At 38.5% G+C, this 21,933-nt stretch overlaps 1 protein-coding gene across 1 annotated transcript in view; it reads left to right on the top strand.

Moving 5' to 3' along the window:
* Nucleotides 1-2,391: 2,391 nt before the first annotated feature.
* The window catches only part of tnrc6c1 (trinucleotide repeat containing adaptor 6C1), a 69,494-nt gene continuing 49,952 nt past the window's right edge, over nt 2,392-21,933 (top strand). The window contains exons 1-3 of the mRNA XM_059349040.1: nt 2,392-2,487; nt 15,794-15,896; nt 18,639-18,660. Of these exons, the coding sequence (XP_059205023.1) occupies nt 15,834-15,896; nt 18,639-18,660 (85 nt within the window). The 5' untranslated portion in view covers nt 2,392-2,487; nt 15,794-15,833. The remainder of the gene's footprint in view (nt 2,488-15,793; nt 15,897-18,638; nt 18,661-21,933) is intronic.

Here is a 21,933-nt window from a genome sequence, read left to right as displayed (position 1 = left end):
ATGGAGATTTACATGTCAAATTATGATATGAAAGAAACTCTGATGAGGGAAAGCAGTAAGAACGCTCAGGTAACACTAAAAGTACATCTGTATTTTTACTGTACTGTATTTTATTGTGAAGGACAGAAGTACGGTCGGGTGTGTTCATAACGATGGCTGATAACGGTGATATTTATTTGGTTTACCCAGAAACATCCAATTTCCCTTGAAAAACTCAGTAGCCCCAATAGTTTTACAGTGAGGAGATCCAAGTGTCCGTTTTGGGATACAGTTAGCTCATGGCTAATTTACCGGCGTTAGCATTCTTTAGCCGACTCTGGTAAACCTGAGGCTAACGCACACGGTTAAAACAATGAACGGTTCGAAAGATAAGAAGTTAGACTCTAGTTTCACACCATTTAATTAATTGGAAGCATAACATGATCATTTATATTAGTAGTTAATGCGAAATTTTGATTGAATCTAAGCCGAACGGTGTTTGGGATACAGTTAGCTCACGGCTAATTCACCGGCGTTAGCATCCTTTAGCCGACTCTGGTAAACCTGAGGCTAACATACACGGTTAAAACAATATACGGTTCGAAAGATAAGAAGTTAGACTTTAGTTTCACATCATTTAATTAATTGGAAGCATAACATGATCATTTATATTAGTAGTTAATATGAAATTTTGATTGAATCTAAGCCGAACGCTACAGGTTAGCTGGACACTTTGTGTCTAAGCCCTGTGATGAACTACTGTTGACATGTCCAAAGTGTCTACGTGCCTGCTGGCTGGTATAACCACCAGCCAACCATGAACCTAAAAGGATTAAGTGAGTTAAGAGAATAAATAGTCTGAACATTGTTGCAGAGGCCTTTAAAACCTGCCATTGATACGGCTTATGGCGCACACATTTGGCAGCAACAGAAAGTTGCACAGTAACAACAATCAATCAATTACACTTTTTTAAAACAAGTGTTGTTGTTTTTGTTTTGTCCTGCATTCAAAATCTTTCTTAAGCAAAATTATGAAAGTATAATCAAGAAAGTGCAGATCTACTTAAAGTGAAGCAGAAAATGTCCTCACTGTGTAGCCAACTTGGCTCTATAGTTGATACATATTTATATATTACCATTCTTTTCACTGATGCATTAACATGTCAGATGCGTTTTAATGTTGTAGCTGCAGTAGAGCTAATTGTATTTATTTTTTACTTTTTACTTTTATGGTTAAACCATATTTGCAACTGACTATTAAGTAAGTTTTGAATGCAGGACTTTTACTTGTAGTGGAGTAACTCTAAGGGAATTACTAAGTCAGGGATCTGAATACTTATTCCACCACTGCATTTTATTTATTTATTTATTTTTCATTTTATTTCAGATCTTTATTAACAACTAGAGAAATACAGACATTCAGGATATAAACAAGACATTCAAAGAAAAATGTCAGTTACAGTAACTGTAGGTTAAAATATATATATAAAAATAAAATAATAATATAATAAGGCACATAGGGTATAAGGTGCTTACTTTTTGCTCGCACATCATTGTACAGATGCTGATACCAAGAGTGAGAACTGAATTAGGTAAGAAAGCTTTTAGTTACGCCGCCCCTTTATCATGGAACAATATGCAAAAATAATTGAAATTGTTTCCTTGGTCTGTGTTTCTGCTCCTTATAAGTCTCTACTGAGGCTCCTTCAGTGTTGTTGTGATGCTGTATTTGTATTTAATTGTATTTAATTGTTTATGTTATGTTTATTTTAACTATGTTTAAATGTTGTAACTTGTCACTTTTTATGCTGCTTTCTTGGCCAGGTCTCTCTTGGAAAAGAGATTATTTAATCTCAACGAGACTTTTTACCTGGTTAAATAAAGGATATATATTTTATAGTATTCTGGGTTTTCTGAAAATATATATTTTTAAAATGTAGCAGAGTTCGTTCACATTTCCTATTCGACATCAACTCTAAAGACTCTATATACAATTTAATTTATATTGTAAAAACACTAAAGTTTCTTCCACTACTGTATGTGTCACATATAAAAATAAACATGACAACAGCAGCATTGGTTTATAGTAGAAATTGTGCCCTCTATTGGTGCAAAAACACAGCACAGGCTCCATGTTGCACAAACTGCATGCTGAAATGCTGTTATATTTTACTCATCGTTGCAGGATTATTCACTTTCAACGTGTAGTTTGTTGGCTCACTTTCTTCTATAGCTATATATACATAAAGGAAGAGGCCACACAGCTGCAAAAACCAGCGCGGAGGGGAGTGATGGAGGGGCTGCAGTTGTCATGGAGACGCCGGGGGTGGAGCGCGAGGGACGTGGGGACCAGTTTGTTTTGTTATTGAAGGTCACGTGGCAGGGTGAAGCTCCTCCCCCCTCCCCCCGTTACCACCGATTCAACCGTCTCGTCTCGAGCTCCGGTCAGTTACTACAAAATGGCTGCAGAGGCTCCGCCGCCAACGAGAACCTCCTGAACGCTTCACGGTAGGATTTATTAATCCCCTCGGGCGCTTAGCACGACACATTTGCACCTTGTCGAGTTTCCACTTTCGGGAAAATGCGGGATTTTGAAGTTGAAAATGGCAGCTGGGAAGGGAGTGAAAATATTTTCAGCTCAGCCCACTTTGACATCAATGTTTTCTTCGCTGCGAGTGCCTTTTTTTATCGCATAAGGGTCCTTATTTTTAGTCGGTGCATGTGTGTTACTGACCGAGGATTGGGTTTAACCTGGATTAGTGCAAACCAGCAGCACGGTGGGAATGATTCAAGGGCACCCAGTGTTATTGCTTGTCGAGTTGTCGTATGTGCAGCAGCCTGGCAGACATTGGTTGCTGTTGCACTGCTGTGTGTGTAGGAGTCTACATGGATATTGTTGCAGCTCATTCTCACAAAACATGCAGCAGAGTGAGCCTGCACGGGTCCAACATCAGGGCTCATACGGATGCTTGAAATGCCTCGAAAATGCTTAAATTTAAATGTTGTATTTTCAAGGTATGAAAAGTGCTTGAATTTTGGATAAAGTGCTTGAAAATGCTTGAAATTCTTACTGTATTTGTCGTGCAATCTGACTATAGATAATCACATGTTCAATTAAAAAAAATACTAAATTGAATATTGAGATTAGCAAACTGTACTTTTGGTTGTTAAAAGCGTAAAACCGTCGCTGTTGGTATGTTTGAGTGAAATTACCCCTTTAAGCATGTAAGTACTCATCTAAAACATGCAACTTACAACCGTTGTAAGGTCCTGGAAAAGCTTGAAAATGGACCTTGAAAGTCCTTGAAAAGTGCTTGAATTTGACCACTGAAAAAGTGTATGAACCCTGTGCATGGATATTGTTGCAGCTCATTCTCACAAAACATGCAGCAGAGTGAGCCTGCACGGCTCCAACATGCATCAGCTGACAGCCACTAAACGCATTAGCAAGCTGAGTTTACCTACATAGCCTACAGTTCGTAATCCAGTTTTATTTACTATGCATATTTGTTTCACATGCAGCCTTTATCATCAGCCATTCACTTATTGAATAGCTTGTAGTTTGCTGGCCTTCACTTTGAAAGAAATGTTGGGGTGACTACTTTCTATTAGGGCTGGGCGATATGGACCAGAAGTCATATCCCGATATGTTTAGGCTGAATATCGTCACACTGTTAAAATAATCGCCTAAGTCATTTTTTGTCAAAATTGTTTTTTTTTTGCCTAAATCATCTCCTCATAGCCACCTATGGTAAAATCACCTACATCCTCAGTTGATCAGATCATGTGATTTTACCCCTTTAAGATCATCACTTCTTTGACAATTTGCCACATTCATAGGCATCAGATAAGAACCCAGCAAAGAAGAGCTAGAGGGAGATTGTTTAGTTATCAGTTTAGTTTATCAGTGTTTTATTGTTGACACTAATATTGGTAACACTTTATTTTGAAGGTGTCTACATAAGAGTGACATGAGCGTGTCATAAACATGACATGAGATGTGTCATGAACATTAATGACACTTTGAAGTAACATTAATGCTCATGATACTTGTCATGTCATGTTTCTGACAGGCTTGTGTCACTCTTATGTAGACACCTTCAAAATAAAGTGTTACCATATCTTGCTTAAGTCACAAAGGCATGTTCAAAAAATTGCCTAAGTCATTTATTTCTCTTAAGTTCCATAATTTACACACAGTGTTATCACTATGCCAATAGCCATCCTTTGTTACATCCTTTTTGAGTGAAATGATCAATAAATGTCATATGTTACACTTTTGGTGAAGTTTTTTGTGTTTCCTGCAAAACTTGAAAAAATGAGTTAGGCGATTATTTTAACAGGGTGACGATATTTGTTTCACGTGCAGCCTTTATCATCAGTCATTCACTTATTGAATATATTGTAGTTTGCTGGCCTTCACTTTGAAAGAAATGTTGGGGTGACTTCTTTCTATTAGGGCTGGGCGATATGGACCAAAAATCATATCCCGATATATTTAGGCTGAATATCGATATACGATACATATCCTGATATTTTTATCACAAAGTGAGAGCAAATGTTCAGTCAAAGTTAAACCAAATATGACATGTCACAAGTCGTATATATATGTAGTATATAGTCATAAATACTGTATAACAACAGGAGTATCTTAAAAAAGGAAGAAAATCAAAGCTCCATAAAGTACACATTTAAATAAAAAATATTTTGAAAAAAAGCCTATTAAATAAAATAGGCCAATCTTTTTCCTGAAATAAATATATTTATATGAGAAAAGAATAACAAACATTACAAAATAACTAAATACAACAAACCCTAGTAAGGGCAGCATATATATATGAAGAAAGAACTTTAAATGCAATATGGTCTTATTCCATATCACATTTAAAAATATATCGATACATTTTTATATCTATATATCGCCCAGCCCTACTTTCTGTGTAGAAAATGCATATGATGAAATTAGACACTTAAAGAAGATTAAAGATTTCTGTAGTAGATTTGTTCATACTTTTTTCATTTAATTTAGTTTTCAAGCTAAATGACACATTTCTAAAAAAAAATACTACTATACTGCTTGATTCTTTGTTTAGAAGCTCGCACTTGTCTAATCAACTAATCAAGTGGACAGAAGTGTTAGTCGACAAAGAATTCCTTAAGTGGAGGAAAGCCCTGGTTGGAGCGGCTGCTTTTTATGCAGACAATACAAAACACTGAGATCAGAGACCGCTGCCTTTCATCGCCTTGACATAACCTTGGGATGGTTGTTGAAACTATTGCAGGATTGCTTAATATTTCATAAACTGTATGTCTTGGAAATCTCCCTTGTCGGTCTATAGTTGGAGCATGGAGGAGCTGTGCAAACGTTGAGGTTTGATGCATTTAAGATTGCTTCCTGTATTCCCTTCACCATAGAGACCAACATGATTGCCCGCCTCCTGCTGTAGCTCCTGCAGTGGCACACACTCCTAAAGGAGCGAGCCGTGTGTACAGACTGGGAATGCCGGCACCCTGATGCATGTAGAGGGCAGGCTGACGTAAGCTTTGAGGCCCGCTGGTTTTACTAATGTGTTGGAGTCCCTAATTTGGGTCTGGGCCTGGCAAGGGATGAAGAGACTGTGGCGGTAAAGGGGAAGGAGGGGGGGTCTTTTCTGTCCCTGCCGGGTCAGGGGCCCCAGCCAGCACCCAAGCCTCTGAAAGAGGCAGTGTGTATTCACAGAGAGGCGCCAAAGGGGGCTTGATAACAAAAACAGGCCACTAAATACGGTGATTACTATACGGCTTAGGTCATAGCCTCACTTTCAGTTCAAAACTCGATGGCTTTTTGCTTAGCGCTGGACTAGAGGGCTGAGGGGCATTTTGCCAGATTGTGTCATTTGGTTTGGCGGGTTGTTTGGTGTCAGTGATCGGATGCTTAGCTGGAGTCCTCAGTGGAAATGATGAGCTTGCATTCTGCGAAAAGCAGTTTATTGCTGTCAAAGAAACACATTTTTGTCTTGAAGCTCGGTTTTTCTTTAAAGAAGCAAGTTTGCATCAGTGCTAGTTTTATTCATCTTGTTTTGGTTTTGAATGCTGCACATACAGTTGCTATATGTCAGTGAAAATGACTCCTTTAAGCGTGAAATATGTGAATTTCTGCCACTAGGAGTCTCTTAATCAAAACAATAACAGACGAAAGAGCATGGCAGTCAGTTTCTTTCAGTTAGAAATCCTTCGTTGTCCATCGTTCAGGAGGTTTTTACCGGAGGTCTTGTCTTAAAATCAACAGCCCAGTTGAATAGAACTAGTAAAAACACTGAATAAAGCAATTTCACATGAATTTTTTTTTGTTTTCTATGCTCTTTGCAACGCTGGCAGAGGGGCAGCTAGCTGAGCTGCAGCTAATGTTTGCTTAGCTTGTTGCTATGATAACTAAGGATCCAGACGTCCAAAAATGACCAAGATCTATTGCAACAATGTGGCTTAAGACTGGATATAAAGTCAATTTATGACAGCCAAAACGACACATATGGTAATATGATGGACATGGAGTGTGTCCTTCGTTCAAATTAGTTCTCTAGGTTTGAACATTGTTGGAAAGATTTGGAAGAATGTCATTTTAATGCAAACACCTTTACATATTATACATCTAGGCTGCTAACAGTGCACCTGTGATTTTAATTTTTTAATTCTCTGCAACTGGGTTGTCACACTGGCAGTATTTTTTGGGGATAAATTGTTCTCTACAGAAATGAAAAATCTGCAGCATACAGTTCGTCTTACTGCAGCTCAGAGATGTGTGAGATCTCCTTTATGTACAGGCTATTACTCCACACAGAGGCTTGATATTTCCTTCTTTTTTCACGTTTTATGAAGACAAATGGGAAAAGAGTGAGAATCCTACATGATTAGAGTTTAAAAAGACATTTGTTAGCGACGTGCTTTGATCTCCCGGACCAATAATTGTCAGCCGGGCTTGTGAAAGAGTTCCCATTACTTTTTGAACTGACGCTGTGACTTGGAGGCAGTGCTTTTGGAGTGCGTCCATACAAGTTATTTTAGGGCCTGTTCAGAGTGCCAGGAGTGCAGCATAAGTTTCTCTTTTCCTTGTCGTTAGCTCAGGTCAGAAAGCATTAACACGACCACACTGAGAATAGCTGCAAGTACTTTAGAGGGTGCAATCCTCTTTGCAGAGCACAAGGACTTTGTTAGTGCTTACCCAGCAGTTTTTAAACCGTCACACGATTTGAAAGGTACTGACTAATTTGGCCTTTTTGCTTTTCGCAATGTTTTGTTTGTCGCGGTGCGTTTGAGGTTGAAGACCTGCCGTGTGCTGTGGCGTACCATCGGATATTTTCCAGAGCACGTCGAAAAAGCTGCGTTGCCCTGAAGTGCGATTGCGCAGAAGAGCAGAGAGGGCTGCACAGTCTGCCATAGCTGTGGCGGCTGCTGCTGTGGTTGCTAGCGAGCGTTCTCCCAAGGGCTCGCCGTGCTCTTGTTTGGCTTGCAGCGATGGCATTCCTGGCTCTGTGCCCAGCGACTGCCGTCTAGCACCCCTTCCCCCATCCCTCACACATACACACAAACCAGCACCATCAATCGCAGCCCCCTCATCTTCATCGCTCAAATGTGGGGCAGCTCTGCATTTGCATGTTCACAATTCACCTTGCACACATCGGCCGTCCTTCCTCCTCCAACTCCTCAGTTGTTGTTGTTGTTTTAATTTTTACACTTGCTTTTATTAGGCCATCCTTGGTCTCTCCCCAGTCTCTCAGACTGTGTTGTTTCTTCTTTTCCTTTTGCCTCCCTTTGTCAGCAGAGTGAGTGTCTGGTTTTAAGAGGGACACCAAGCTCTAATCCTGTTGTCCTGACAGGAGGGTGTAATTCCACAACAGAGCTGAGCTCATTGACCTACGTCCTTCACATCCACACGAGCTGTGCTTCCCTGCTAAAAACGGCTGCTCATGATGTAGCTCGACCCGCTACTACGAGTAAACATCAAATTAAAACTGCAGTGTCGTAGCCTCCTCCATGAGATTCATTTATTTATAGAATGGAGTTTACGTTATTGTTATTATTACTAATCATAATAATAATGTTTTTATCAGCATTACATAACAGGGCACCTTTACTTTGAAAAGCATTAGTAATGTATGGGGGAGTCTGCATCTTTTTAACCCTCTGATCCCCAAGTAGGGACATTTTAGGCTCCTGTCACATTTTACTTGTTTTAGCTGCAATATATAATTCCTGCACCTCCTAAGTAGGGAGACTTTTGTGCTTTGTGCAGTATAACACAGTTATAATGCAATTATTAAAAAATAAAACACAAGTTGAATTTATTTAATGTTTTTTTACTAGGGCTGGGCGATATATTGATATAAAAGATATATCAATATATTTTTAAATGTGATATGGAATTAGACCATATTGCATATATCGATATCGTTAAATTTTTTTTATTTCTTTATATATAAATGCTGCCCTTACTAGGGTTTGTCATAATTAGGTCTTTTGTAATCTTCATTATTTTTCCTCATATAAATATATTTATTTCAGAAAAAGATTGGCCTATTTTATTTCATAGGCTACTTTTATTTAAGATTTTTTTTTATTTAAATGTGCACTTTATGGAGCTTTGATTTTAAAATGGTACTCCTGTTATACAGTATGTTCACTTAAATAAACAATTTCAATTAAACTTCTTGTGACATGTCATATTCGACTTTGACAGAACATTTGCTCTCACTTTGCATTAAAAATATTGGGATATATGTCGTATATCGATATTCAGCCTAAATATATCGGGATATGACTTTTGATCCATATCGCCCAGCCCTAGTTTTTTACAAAAAATAGAGTAACATGTAATCTATATATAAACTCTTGTAGTGTTACAGATATATATGAAATATTGAAATTATACATTTTTTTTTCTCTCCTGTCCTCTCCTCTTACTCTGTGTAAACAGGCTAAAGTTCAGGATCTGGTTGGTGCAAATGGTTTATTTTTGGCAAAATTTAAAATGAAACCTGTAAAATAAGGTCCATTTTTATGAAATATCACTATTCTGAGCTTTGATTTGGTTAAATTTGTCCTGACAGACGCACACATGATTCATTCAAGTAAATGTGATAATTAATGCTTTGACAGCTTCTGGCTATGATAAATTCTGTCATTTTGGCAATTCTTTCAAAGAAAACATGCCTTTCAAACCCGTCGGCAGCTTGTAGGGGTTTAGAGGGTTAAATAGTAGTTTAATTGAAGTTTTGCCTATTCACACAGTGCCATTACATTTCCAGAGATGCTGCTGCATTCAGATTGGCAGGAGGTACCATTACTGCATGCTCCCCGTCTCACCAGCGGCCAGCAGAGTTCAAGGGGTGCACATCTGTCCAATCCAGGCAGATGTTTGCAAATGACACAGCGGCTCTCATTGAGAGAGACTCTCTCTGTCCTGCTCAGGGACCCAACGTTTCTTAAACTGAAATCATTTTGACGCTTTACTCGGCACTCACTCTCCTCATTCGGGTCGGAGGGCGACAGCAGCTCACATTAACTGGAGCATCTCTCTTATCCTCTGATCCTACATGACACCATCCCTACTGACGCCTTTGAAATGAGCAGCACCGGCTATATTTAGCATGGCAGCTGCACCAACAGGTTCCATATACAGCCTCTTGAGGGTAAAAATAAGTGTTTATGATGTGAATTGGCTGATATGTGTATGGAGGCGGTGTGTTTTTGAATTGGAGCAAATTCCAACAACCTAATCTCCAGTCCAGTTACAAAGACGCTCTTTTTTTATTATCATGCAGCTTTTCATTGCTGTTCTGTTGAAGCGTCAGGCCTGCAGTGATGGAGGATTCACTGAATAGAGTTTTCAGCTCCTGTAAACATTGGAAGCATGTGCTGAGCTAGCCAGGACGTCCAGTGTGCCAGTGAGAGCCGTTGTCTAAAAATAATATGTCGCTAATCTGTTACAGTTGATACTTACACATGAGGGCATTTAAAAATGTTTGGGTAAAACAAATCATTAAAGTGGAAACAAATGATTTGAATATGCTGGAATAACTAGTCACAGGTTGTTAATTTTGTTTTTGTTTATTGGTCACTTTGGTCGATTGTATTTTTGCATGACTGGGTCTGTTTACACTGGGCGATGACTTTGTTGTTGAACTCAAATTTTGACACAAATTAAGTCACATGTAAAGTAAGTTTAGCAGAGCAAGACTAAATATGAGCTGATACATTGTCTGATATACACTGATATGAATGTTTTTTTGCAGAATACATAATTCAAAAAATACTTATTGCATCTTAAATATTGTATACAATATGAAACAATGCTAATATTCTTTACATACTGTGCTCTGAGTACCTTTGCATGGTCATATTGGTGCAAAAGGTGCACAATCCACATAGCAAAGTTTGTTTTTTCCCCATTTTTAATCTTTCCAATATGAAAACATTGGACGATGCAGTTGCTGTTTAGAAATGTGCTTGTGAGGTTCTCCAGGTGATTTCCAGCTGCCTATTTGTTTATTTAGTTGTTTATTAATTTCTTTCTGTGTGTGTTTTGCACATCAATAAATGGCCATTTTGAAAATGATGCAAAAAAACTGTGAAACCGTGTAATGTAGTACAGCCTACTCAGACAGCAGAATGCACTGATGTTCCTTAAACAAATGTAATAATAGCAGTTCTCTAGTTGGATTCCTGACTTACTTGACTAAAAAATTTCTGCACAAGTGCTGGCAGCGTTAAAGACGATGTCACCTGTTTGCTCGGTCTGAGAGCAGAGGTGATCGAGGCCTCAGTGAGGTGGTGACAGCAGCTGCTGTTCACAGAACATTGCTGCACACTGTGCAAGATCAGATTGGAACAACTAGACTGCTTAGCACACAGTAGAGTTGCCAAAGCTGACTAAATTAAGATAACATAATGTCTACAGTGAAACGTTGTGATGGACGATGATATAGTTACTTCCTTTTTTTGCTTTTTATATGCATGTATGTTCCATTTACAGCCCATAGTCAGGTGCAAATATAATTTAACCCTACAAAAATTATAACAAAAAGCTTTCTCAGTGGTTTACAGTAGTATCAGATGTACTCAAAAACATACTAAAAGTTTACCAATTTTTGACTCCAAGAAATGCCCCATTTTCAAAATCACCAGGTCTTTAAAATGACCATTACTCCTTTTAGTCAGGAGGCGGGGCTAAATAAAGGGGACACGCTGGACAAAAGCTCCACATTTCTTCAAGATGCTCTCCATCACCAAAAGTTTCAATTTTTAAGCCACTTCATCAAGATTGTGGATCGGAGATGGCAGCCTTATAAAGTCTATGAGAACCAATATATCTTCCAAGCCACTCAGAAGGTCAATCTTGGTGTCAAAATCTACATTTTCTGGGTCAAAGAACAATTTAAAGCTATTGAGAATATCACTAGATGATTATTTGATCAAATAGATATGTTCATTTCCCCATGTATTTACGTAACTTATTAATAAAGGTCATATACGGTATATATATTCTGAAAAATGAATAACATGCATACATTTTATTGAACTTTATTAGCTTCACTCGTATTATTTATTACATTTACAACCACAAAGATCTGGTCAGTTCCAGTGACACTTTACAGTTTCCCTTCAGTAATTACAGATTTCTCCTTTCTCATATGGCTTTAACTAGTGTTGGAGGCTTCCTTTGCCCTTGAAAATTACACCTTTCTAGTGGTCAGATTTTGGTAAACTTTTAGTATGTTATTAAGGACATCTAATACTACAAAAAACAGCTGAGAATTGGTAGAATTTTTTTAGGATTAGGTGTTTTTCTTTCATATATGCACCCGCCTACCAGCCTCACCTACTGTCTTTGCTTTCCTTCCTGTTAGTGATGCACAGCCAGTTATTTATTATGCACCCACTCGACCCATTATGAGAGCCAATCTGCAAAAATATGCAACAATCAACCACCAGACACAAACTGCCAATTTTATGCATTATAGTAGCATAATGTCAGGACTGAGACGAGGCTTTTAAAATCACGATGTTGGGCTCTGTGTTCCATCGGCGATAGATATACCACGATGCAGGAAATGTGATTTGTTGTTTGTATTTTATCCTTGAATCTCAACCTTTTCACACCACTCATAGTAACTCCTTACAGTCATCTAGAAAACAACAGTGAATAACTGTATCACACTCTGAAATGGTTTTTGCATTTATCATCTCGATTAGGACCGATGACATTTAGTAGGAATCTCCCTGCCAACACAGCTGAAACGTCTTGCTAATTTGGCGCGTGCTACAGAAAATGCTGACTTCTTGTACACAAGTAAAGCTGACTAAATATTTCCAACATATGTTCAGTATATTCCAAACGGACTCCTCGTAGCACTGTGGTTTCTACCATTTTATAAACCGTCTTTCACATTCTGGGTTTAACTTATTGCAGTTGTCATCAAAGTCAAAAAAGAACTGTCAGGAGAGGGGGAAAGGACATAGATTTCTTTTTGTTTCTGTTCTTTCTGGCTATTTAAAACCCTCTCTTGAACCCTCACGCTCATGACTCAATTTCTCAGTTTTAAGCTCAGATTTGTTCTTTAGTTTTTTGATGCATGTCCAAGTTCATCTTCTCTTTTTCCAATTCCATTATTGAACCTGCACTGTCAAACTGATTTCAGCGCAGTGCTTAAGGGCGCTGCCTGTCTCCACCTGACTGCTCACCAGGGCCTCTGGGAGCGCTTGTTGCCAGGCAATGGCACACACCGCTGTCGCCTGCAGCAGCACAGGCATGGCAGGAGAAAAAGGCTGATGGTTTTAATTTCACATTCAAGGTTCAAGGAACTTGATTCCAATTTATGTATTTTTCCAGACTAGTTCCTCTCCCCCCCCCCGTCCTTAAAAGACCCGGCTTCCAGCTTTTATTTATTTGTTTTTCTGTGTAGAGGATTAGGATAGATAAAGCTCTCAGCTGGATGCACTTGCACATGAAACTACAGGACATTGTCAGGTGGTTTTCAGCTGCAGTGTGTGTCTGTTGTGAACAGGACTGAGTAGAGAAGGTGTAGGCTATTACCAGGTCGGTGTAGAGACTTTGGCAGCAGATGAACGGCGTGCATAAAGTGGTCTACAACTCCAAATACTGGCATGTATTGTTTTCCATTAGTCTGGCTACATATTAGTTGTGTTGGCATCTGTTTCCTTGGCTGGCTGGGTGGGTGTGTAGACTAAAGAACGGGGGCCTCGTCTCATTGGCCCCTTCTATATTAGACCTGCAAGGCCCCCCTAATGGTTTCCAGAGCCAACCCCGAAGACCACCAAACCAAAATACACACATGCACAGTTCAAAACATCGCCGTTTGCAAAGTGCAAAACAAATCCACATTCCTGCTCTGTAAACAATCTGTCGGGTGGTTGGATTACTACTACGCACATGATCGTATGTGTTACACCAATGATTCATAGAGCCTGACATAGGGGTGTGCCATATTGTATCGTTCACGATTATACCAGTATATTTTTTTTGTGGGTAAAAAAAAATGCATATCATGATATTGGCAACATTCCTACTTCTTGATTTAGTGGCTTAAAGGTTTCCCATTAATGACCTAGACTGTGGCGGCTCCAGAGTCTCATGTGCTGCTAACGTCACATTTCAAGCTAGTATATTTACACTATTCATAATATAAAGTTATTTTGAGTTTTCTCTGCTCAGCAGAGTGTCTGTCACCCGTCAGTCAGTCAAAACCCCGACCCACCTCTCCGTCCTCCTCCGAGACATGCATGCGCACTCACACACTGACACACACACACAAACACACACACACACTGAATATACCGAGCTGCCCTCCCACTGCGCTTCAAAACAAGAACCTACCTGTCTGTCTCAGTCCCGTCCCCACATCATCTCTCTGTGTGCGTCTGCGTCTGTGCGAGCCGAACTAAATCCTATCAACCTGTCCGGGCTGTCAGAGGTCCAAACGGTCCAACACACTGCTGCATTGTACTGTTTGTTAGCCGCGAGCTAACATTAGCTAACAATTAAAGTTGTTTTAATCACAAAAAGCTACTATAACTTCCTTTCGCTAAACAAATGCAGCTTTCAAAATAAGAGCACATAATCAACCACAGAATTTACAAAAAGACTGTCAAAATAAGATGCTTTAAATAAAACATACAAGAACCTTTATTCTCCTTTACAATAATTCATTAAAATAGGCAATGATTAAGAGTAGTGTATATGATGTAAAAGTGGCATTAAATCGTGTGAGAGGCACCAAATTTGGGCTTTTATGAAAAATGCCCTCAGACCCCCCTAACCAGCTATTTTTCACCACTCCATGGCTACTCCATGTCCTAGTGGAAAGCCCTGTTGACTGGGAAAAATGTTACGTGAGGAGTTTGCTCACATTTATCTCTCAAAGTGGACAAGATTGATCACATTGTACTATAAATTGTACTAGGACCCCCTAGATGGTTATTTTCATTATTTGCTAATACTCAAGGGTCGAGAGTAAATTTTTTTGTATTTGGCAACTGTTGAGATTTGCAATTTACACAACATTAAGATTTCTGATTGATTTTTATTTTGTTGTACGATTTAGGGCCATATCGCCCACCCCTAGCCTGACAGATACTGGATTTTTGAAGGTTGATACCGATATTGGGGAGTCAAAAAATTAAAATATAGATATGTCAGCCAATATTCGTGCAGGGAGAATGGGTAGTTAAGCTTGCTATTTTATGTTCCAAAAGTCGTATTATGTTACTTTTTGTTAGCATTTGTAATGAACCTGTTCAGATCATGGTGGTTTATGTTGGTAAATTTTGTGCTGGTTTATAGTTTTTACTGAAAATGTTGCATTTCCTGATGCCATCTGTATTTTGCTACAGTAACTTTAAGCCTTTGTCTCCTAAATTGACTGAGAGCAACTTTTTGTCTTTCATTCTGTGTACTTTTTGCCACCGGATTATATTTTTCTGCATCATATTTTGGAAAAAAAGAACACTTTCCACATCGGTGCATATTGGACATCATATATGCCAATACTGAAATACATACATACATCAGAATATGATAGAAAAGTCCATTCCCAGTAGTTCGAGTCAAATAGTTCCAACCAAGTATTGAGTCATATAGATGGAGATACTTTTCAGAGGCCAAAATTTACATATTAAACATACTTTTTAAAATTGGTGTTTTGTAATATTCACATTTTTTGGGACACTGAATTTAAGGTCTTCATTAAATGTAAGCCATAATCATTATAATTAGAAGAAATTAATTAAATTAAGACATGAAATGTTTCATTCTGTGTGTAATGGATCTATATAATGTGTTATTTCCAATTTTTTTTATTGAATTACTGACATAAATAAACTTTTCTATGACATTCTAATTTATTGAGGCGCACCTGTATGTCTGATCACCTTAGAGAGTTGAACAATGCAGTTGAAAAATGCAGATAGCTAATTTTAAATTACAAGGGTGTGATAGTTTACATTCTAACTTGAAACTCAATCAAAATTTGCTTTCAGTTTCAGTTATTGAAGTCAAAAGCGGGATTGGCGAAATCTAAAATTTGGCCATATGACCTAAGTGCATCCCATTAAAATATATAGCATTAAAATCACATTTGATACCATGTAGCCTAACTTGATCTTGACCTTTACGAACTAGACTTGATGGTGGAACAATGGCATTGCCTTCAGTGCTGGAAAAAAAATATTTTACTTGAAAATCAAATAGGAAATTGGAAATCTATCACTACAGTACCTTTCTCCTCCATGGCTCATCTCTCTCTTTCTTTTTGCATTTAAGCTGTGAGAAGAAGCAAAAAACACGAGAAGAGAACCATTTGATGGAAGATAAGAAAAAGAAAAAGCAAGAAGAGAAGAAAAAGAAAGAAGCTGCTCAGAAAAGGGTAAGCTTGTGGTGACACATGCATACACTGGTCTTTTAGCTTTTACTGCCTCAGCCTACCGTTTAATCAAAACCAACATGGTACGACACTGTAAGTCTCCATACAGTGTTGGTTCATGCGTGGCCAAAATCCCCCACAATGAAAAGAAAGGCCACCTGAGACCTTCAGTATTTCCACTTCCTACTACTATTTTAATTGTTAGGTGGTGCATAACAAAGCTCAGGGGCCGGATTCACTAAAGTGTTCTTAAGAAAAAAACTTAAGACATTTCTTAAGAAAAAAAAACACGATTTTCCAAAGAATGTTCTTAAATGCTATTCACCTTTTTTTCTTAAGAATTGGTGTATGTCTTAGGAACTTCTTAGTTTTCTCACTTAGGACGTTCTTAGATTTTTCATTTAAGATCACTAGATCATTAATTAAGTAGTAACAACTGCCTCTGTGATTTACTAAGAGTATTGTAGTGTAATCTAGGAATACAGACTGAAAGGACATTTCAATTATATGACAATTGCCAGAATAAGCTTTATGTGATACATTCACAAAAAAACTACTCTGACCAACTTCAATCAACAAAATTTGTGAACACATTGTCTAGGGATAAACTAAATATTAAAGAAATCAAATAAATGTCATGCACATTTGTTCAAGTAAAAACATATCAAGACTTTCATTTTCACTGTAGCTGTTTTAAGACTAGTTAGAGGTTCTGTTGTGAAGTTGTGAAGAAATTTGAGAAGAAGTCTAAGAACTTTGTTTTCAAGAATCTCATTTGTTCTCAAGTTCTATCTTTGGAAAAGACTTAACCCTCTCCGTGAGCTCATAGAACCACATGGATTTCTACATCACAGATAGTGACACTGTGGCATCTGACCAATCAGTAAATCACACAAGATTCAAGCTTTCCTTTATTATCAATGCATTAAAAAAGTATACAACTAAATTTACGTGTGCTTCTCGTATATAAGGTGCTTTAAAAAAGACATTCAGACATTACGCATATGTAATAAGTAGTCTAAAAAGATAATAAATAGTTTAAAGGTAAAAGATGAAAGTGGTGATGGATGCAAATGATGTGTTATTGTCTATTTAGTTGCTGTGGGAAAGAGACTATAATAAATATAATAATAATAATAATAATAATAATGACTCAACTGACCTCGATTTGCAATATAAAAATGAAACATTTTTCAAAAAGTCTTGTAATATCCTCCAATAACACTTCTGGGTTGATGTTTTCAATTTGAAGGAGTGCCCTATAAAGGGTTGAAAAGGAAGTAAAAAAAAAAACTAAAGAAAATATAAGAATTTCTTTTTTTTTTTTTTTCTCTTAATATTTTTATTAGGAGGTAAGGCACATTAGAACAGGAACCAGTGTTATAATTACATGGAGTAGCACATCACATCTGCATCACAATTGAAAATATAAACATATCGATACAATAGAAATACTGTGCATCATGGAGAATAAAGAGAAACATACAGTCTGCGTCCTAGGATGTTTTCCTATTTTATATTCATGGCCCAATAGGAACATGATTGGGTGACTAATATAAGAATTTCTTCATGAATACCAAATCTTCTTAAATTTTGTCTTAAGAGCAAAGTTAAGATAAAGTGGCACTTGAGAAGCTTTTTCTTCTTAACCCTATAAAGCCAAGTGTATCATATTTGATACACAAGTTTTTGAGACCTCTAAATCATCAGTGTGACTTTTTTTTTTTTTTCTTGAAAAACCTGATATATACATGTGTTGAAGAAAAAAATATATAAACACCAGATGTAGCCCAAATAATTTGCTGGTTCCACTGGTGGATCCATCATTGCAGCATGAAAACTTCATATCAGCAGATGTATGATGTTGTCTTATTTGGAAAAAAAATATTTTGTATGTTTGAGAAAAATTTTAAAAGGAAAGTCAAAGTTTAATTGGTTAAACATATTTTAAGGTTGCACGAAAAGACCCGGTGTATTAAATATGATGCAAATTAGAATTCATACATGCAAATTGATATTGATTTTTGTTGTTGTTTTTTTTTGGTTAGCAGGTTCAATAAACATAAATAGAATTTTCTGGCAATTGTTTCATGGTTCAGGCTTTATAGGGTTAAGAATGCTTTGTGAATCCGGCCCCTGGTCTTCAGTTAACTCAGGTGCTTTTGCTAAAGTTACATCACATCGATGACATGCATATTCAGCATGTGCATTTTTGTCATATACGTTTCCACAGGAAGCATTAACCAGAACTCTGTGTAGCTGTCCTTCTTGTCTTCACCCTGCAGCCCCCCACCTCTTCCCCTCCTCTTCACTTTTTCCCTCAGTGGGTCATCTGTTTTCAGTGTTTGCCTGCTGCTCTCAGCATTACATTTTACGTCTCCTTGGCCCTTCTTGTCAGCGCCGCCTGCTTGAAAGTCTGCTCCTTAATGTATGAGAGGAGCGTTTGTGTTATCTATTTTACTCCCCAGTGAACCCGCTCACCCCGTCCAGCTGAAGGAATGAACACCAACCTTTTTAGCATTTCAATAGATGAGCAAAACCAGCCCCTGAACATTTTGTTCCAATTGCCCTGGCTAGTTGTTCCAGCACTGTCATGCAGCTGGAGAGCCAGCCAATGCAACTCAGATGTTGATGGCACTTTTAACGTTTCGGCCCACAATTTTCACTTATAAAAGATGCTTATTGCTGCATTATTCCTTTTTTCTCTGTTGCTTATACTATTGTTTCTCTTCTTTTTTTTTTTAGGCCACAGAACAGATAACCAAAGGTGAGTTGTGGCTTATTGTATTCAACTTGTTTATTTAGAGCATTCTGCTGCTCATATAAAATGGGTACCTCAAAGTTAAATATTTATTAACCCTCTGAACCTGAGACAGTTTCAAGACGTTTTTTGATCCTGTAACATTTTATTCACTGTGTCAATTATATTATCCACATACTTAACCAATTGAACTACACTACAGGCCAAAAGTTTGGAGACAAGATCAAATTTGTACAAAAAAAGATCATCATTGCTGTACTTTGCAACAAAATAAACATGATTATTATATGAAGAGTCACTTAAAAGAACACATTTTCACTGTAATTATCAGGTCTTTGGGTTTTTATTGCTTATACTTTGTGTATCCTTCTTTCTTTAATGTATAAATCTGTACTCTTGCTTCTTTTGTCAGAGATATGCACACAGTTGAGATTTATTGGGATTTTTGTATCCAATCTCAAAAGCCAAAGAGTTAAAGTGAATAATGCAAACTGTGATTTGTTTTTTACTTTTGCACTGAAGTTGTGACTCTTCCAAATCTTCTCAACCCTAAAACGTCTTTTCTTTTGTTAACATTCATTCAGCAAGCTAAAGATACATTGAGAAAAATGGTTCAATTCAATGAAAGTAACATCCAAACACATCCAAAATTCCAAAGAATCCATACTGGTTTTTAAGAAAGCCATTATGAACAGAAAATTTAAGTTGCGTCCAGACTTTTGGCCTGTAGTGTACATCTTCAAAACTTCTACTTACAAGCTCTCTTGTGCTCTCCTTCTCTGCTCTGTGTAAACAATCAGCAGTTCAGTCAAAGTTTCACTGAATATTTTTCTCATGACTGTCGGTCTCAGCCGAGTCATTCATGGCTTCACAGTTACCCCGAGGAGCGCAGACTTTAATGTTTTCTACAGGATCTGGTTAATGGAAACGCTTGATTTTTGGCAAAATTTAGAGACACGTAGAATAAAAATGATTTTGATGAACTATCACTATTTTAAGCTTAGATTTGGCTTTCTGCCCTTTATCACACAGGACAAACATTTGAAAATCTGATGATAATTTCAACTTTATTTAAACTCACTGGCTGGTTGTGAGGTTCAGAGGGTTTTAACTGCAAATCTTCCTTTGCTCTGTGTTACAATGTGCTGCACAAGCAAAACCACAACGTTTCTCTTCTTGTCTGCCCTTAACCTCGCAATGAGTTTGTGATATTATGGTTTCTAACAGTAGGGAGACTTATTGTGTGGGTGTGTTAAATTGTGCATCCTTCTAATTAGATGGATAACTCCTGTGCAGGATTGCTTTTTTGCCTCAGAGCCTCAATTTGTTGACCCCTCTGTTCAGTGCAGCGCAATTTGGCTATAAAGCATTAGCTTTTATTACAGTGAACGTCTTCAACTAAAAACATTAGCAGCAGCCAGGTGGTCTGTACTACCTGAGCCAAAATGGAGGCCAGGTGCCCATACAAGACTAATAAGGAGCGTGGGGACGGTGCAGCTGCTCCTCGGGCCTCCCTGTGGGCTCCTCGGGCATACCTAGGAGGGTAGAGGTGAGGAGAAATCTCCGAAGAGAAGAAAAAGCGAGCAAAAGAACCACAAAACAAACCTGAAAAGAAAGAGGCGGATAAAGTTGACTGAAAGGTGACTTCTGAAGGGAAGAGTGTGCTTAGCTTGCAGGTTTTGAACTCCTGCTCTGTGGCAGCTGCAGAGCCGCTCTTCATTTTGTCTCCGCGAGCCAGCGCCGTTAATGACCAGAGAGAGTCGGGCAGAGCGCGTTGGACAGTCAGTTAGCCCAGGAGCAGATCTCCTGCTCGAGATGAGCCGGCAGATGGGAGAGGGACTTAATGTCTCGCAGGGGAAGGGCAGGGTGAAATCTGATTAGAACTTCTGGCAGATTTGGCAGCGTGGCCTTAATGACAGCAAGAGAATGGACACCTAATTACAGTGTGAGTGTCTTTGTGTTCTTGTGCCCGAAGCGGTGTTCGGACAAACGTGTTTGTGTGAGAATATTGTTTAAATCAGTTAAAAAGGAGTGAATTCTCCTCTTATGGGCGCTCACGACAGTGAACTCTCTATCATCAAGGGTCAGTGCCTTGACCTCCCACTCTCTCCCTGCAGGATGAGTTAATGAGGCTGTAATGTCACAGAGGTGCCTCCTCCCACCCCTTCTTCCTCTTGTCTGAGTCACTTTCAGCCCCTCACAGTTTGCTGCACTAATGAATGTGATCTGGGCTGCCTGTGTTAGTACTCTCTTTGTCTCTTATCTACTTTGTGTTGTTTCACAGCATCCACAAATTGACCTATATTCCAGGCTTTTCTCCCCATCTTCAAACTAGGCTGTGATGTGCACAATTATTTTCTTGGCTGCTGCTCATAACAGCAACATGCCATGACCTCATTTTGCTGTGATCTTCAACCTCTTTAAATGTCACATATGCCTTTTTAGCATATTGTACATATTACTGTACTCGGGTATATAGGGATGTTCATAACGACTCGCTGATGTTTAAACTTTAAACTAGTCGACGAGTGTCAAAGCAAGAAAACACTGAAACTATGAACATTGAGCACAGTTTAATCAGGGTTTTAATCCAGTGTCTTTAACAATAGTCACCAACGAATGCTTATTTTTTTTCTTACACCACTTTGACTAGAAAAACATGAGATTTCAGTGCCAATTATCTCAATCTGCAATTTAAATGTGTTCACTAATGAAACGATAAACCGACTAGTGTTGACTCGCGGTGGTAGCATGCAAATAGCCGTGTTTTCTTTAGGGGAAAGAGTGGCCGCTGGGAAAGTCTCAGGCCACGCCCTCTCCAATGTCCACTCACTCAGCGTGTCTCCACTACAAAAAAGGCCCCAGAGGGATTTAGAGACTCTGGAGGTGATGGTTTTCGATCGTTGCGTAATCGATTAGCGACAGTTTCAACCGTGATCCGTGACCACATACATGACGGATTAAACACCGGAGATGCAACTGTTGCTGCCGCCGCTAACTGCACAACATCCGCCGGTGATCATAAACAAACCAGCATGTCTAATTATGCACAGCGTCTCCGCTGATCATAAACATCATGATCGTGAATTAACCGGCATCGCTAACTGTGCACACAGTGTCCGGTGCTTGTTGTAAACAAACAGAGATCGCTAAGTGAACACCTCCTGCAGCAGCAGCACATACACACTGTACTGATACAGAGCTAACTGTTAGCCTATTAGCACTGTGCTACTATGAAAGAGCAGAAAATCACGTTGCCTTCGTGGGATCACTATGAAC

Source organism: Centropristis striata, chromosome 13, assembly GCF_030273125.1.
Source record: "Centropristis striata isolate RG_2023a ecotype Rhode Island chromosome 13, C.striata_1.0, whole genome shotgun sequence".
Lineage (NCBI taxonomy): Eukaryota > Metazoa > Chordata > Actinopteri > Perciformes > Serranidae > Centropristis > Centropristis striata.
This window is presented reverse-complemented; position numbering and strand designations above follow the sequence as displayed.